Below are 1,639 nucleotides of genomic sequence, written 5' to 3'. Positions count from 1 at the left end.
CAAACACACGTATACGTATGTATGTACCCATTAAACTGGATATAGGTGAAGAAAAAACCATCTTGCTCAACTAAAAGACTGAATGTTTATTCCAAGTGTATGAAAAATATAGCTACGTGTGGCCGCAAGAGAGAAAAAAGTATAAAAATACTTATTTAGAAACCATTTCCCCGTCTGGTGCGCAGACAAACAAACACGTTTTTTATTTGTGTGCATGTTAAGCATAAGTAAAAGAAAGAAGTTCATTTCAATATAAGAGAAATACTACGTTATCATTTAGAATATGAACAAAATAAGATCATTGAGATGTAAAAGCTGAAAATGACAATACAGACAAAACTTTAATTATTATCGTTAGAAATTATTCAATATTTTTTTTCTAACGGAAAAGCATAAATCTTACTTTAATTTTTGCGCATATTCACCGAAACAGCGAACTATAACAGGAAGAAGTGTGAAATACAAGTGCTAAACTGAAACTGGAAATAGATAGTGAATCCTTAAAAATACGTTTGTGACTGTGGCTTAAACAGCATTCAAAGCCACTTTCTATTACTCATCTCATCGTCATCTTACTGCATCATATCCCCACTATGCCATGACAGTGCCCATCCCTAAATCCCGTCACACAAACACCCTTCGTGCCCGGAGCTGCTCAGAAGTGACCCTGAACCGCGCAGCAGGGAGGCCCTTGGTGCCAAGACCCGTCACGGCAAAGGTTCTTCCCGAAGACGGGTTAGCCGCGACCTCCTCCGGGGTCATGAAGAGGGTTCCCGAAGTCACGAAGAGGGTGGAGTAGTCGGGCCCCCCCCAGCACACCGAAGTCGGGTTCTTGGCCGGAACGGTGACCCGGCGGAGGATCCTGCCAGAGCTGGGGTTCAGGCAGATGACCTGGAGACGAGGGGAGGATAAAGGATTGCGACAGAGGCGCTGCACGATGTAAGGAAAGTAAATATTCGTTTCTCATGCATGCCTTTTCTACGCGGGCGACTGATGGTAAATGAAGTGGGGTGAAATCTGCTGAAAATAGGTTTGTTTGTAGGTAGAAAATAAAACGATAATAAGAATATGGCGAGGAAATAGCGATGATATGTGTCTATGCTGTATAAAAAAAATCGTCTATAAAATATATATTGTTTTCCGTTAACAAATCAGACATAAAACCTAAGTTCCAAACAATGCGTATGGAAAGGCTAAGAGTGACAGAAATAGATTACCAGGACCGATTTTTTATTCAAATAATGGTAAGTGATAAAACTACGAAGGAGAAAGAATACTTTCACATTACGGTGCATAAGTAACGTTATGACACTACACTCTTCTGAAACTTTTTTGCCAGTCAGCCTTAACCGCCCAACTATGCGCTGCAGACCACAGGCGTACCAACCTATTTTCAAAACACTACACAAACAAACCCCAACCAACCTATCTTCTGAACAAATCACTAATTCGACAAAACAGGGCAGTAATTACCTGATGTGCGCCGAAGGACGCCACCCACAGGTTCCCGTCGACGTCGATCGCCATTCCATCGGGAACTTGATCTCTCAGGTCGGCCTTGGCGTAGTCGAGAAGCAGGCGGCGGTTGCCTGGGGGGGAGGGAAATATTTCGAGAAGGTAAAGGAGGGCGCGTGCGTGC

General features: G+C 43.0%; 1 protein-coding gene across 1 annotated transcript in view; it reads right to left on the bottom strand.

Annotated features, from left to right (window-relative positions):
• Positions 1-307: 307 nt before the first annotated feature.
• Positions 308-1,639, bottom strand: part of LOC119588683 (regucalcin-like) — a 6,561-nt gene continuing 5,229 nt past the window's right edge. Inside the window, exons 6-7 of the mRNA XM_037937319.1 lie at positions 1,474-1,589; positions 308-891 (exon numbers count right to left, since the gene is read on the bottom strand). Of these exons, the coding sequence (XP_037793247.1) occupies positions 625-891; positions 1,474-1,589 (383 nt within the window). The 3' untranslated portion in view covers positions 308-624. The remainder of the gene's footprint in view (positions 892-1,473; positions 1,590-1,639) is intronic.

This window comes from Penaeus monodon, chromosome 24 (assembly GCF_015228065.2).
Source record: "Penaeus monodon isolate SGIC_2016 chromosome 24, NSTDA_Pmon_1, whole genome shotgun sequence".
Classification (NCBI taxonomy): Eukaryota; Metazoa; Arthropoda; class Malacostraca; order Decapoda; family Penaeidae; genus Penaeus; species Penaeus monodon.
The sequence above is the reverse complement of the archived record's forward strand: the minus strand, read 5'-3'. Positions and strand labels throughout refer to the sequence as shown.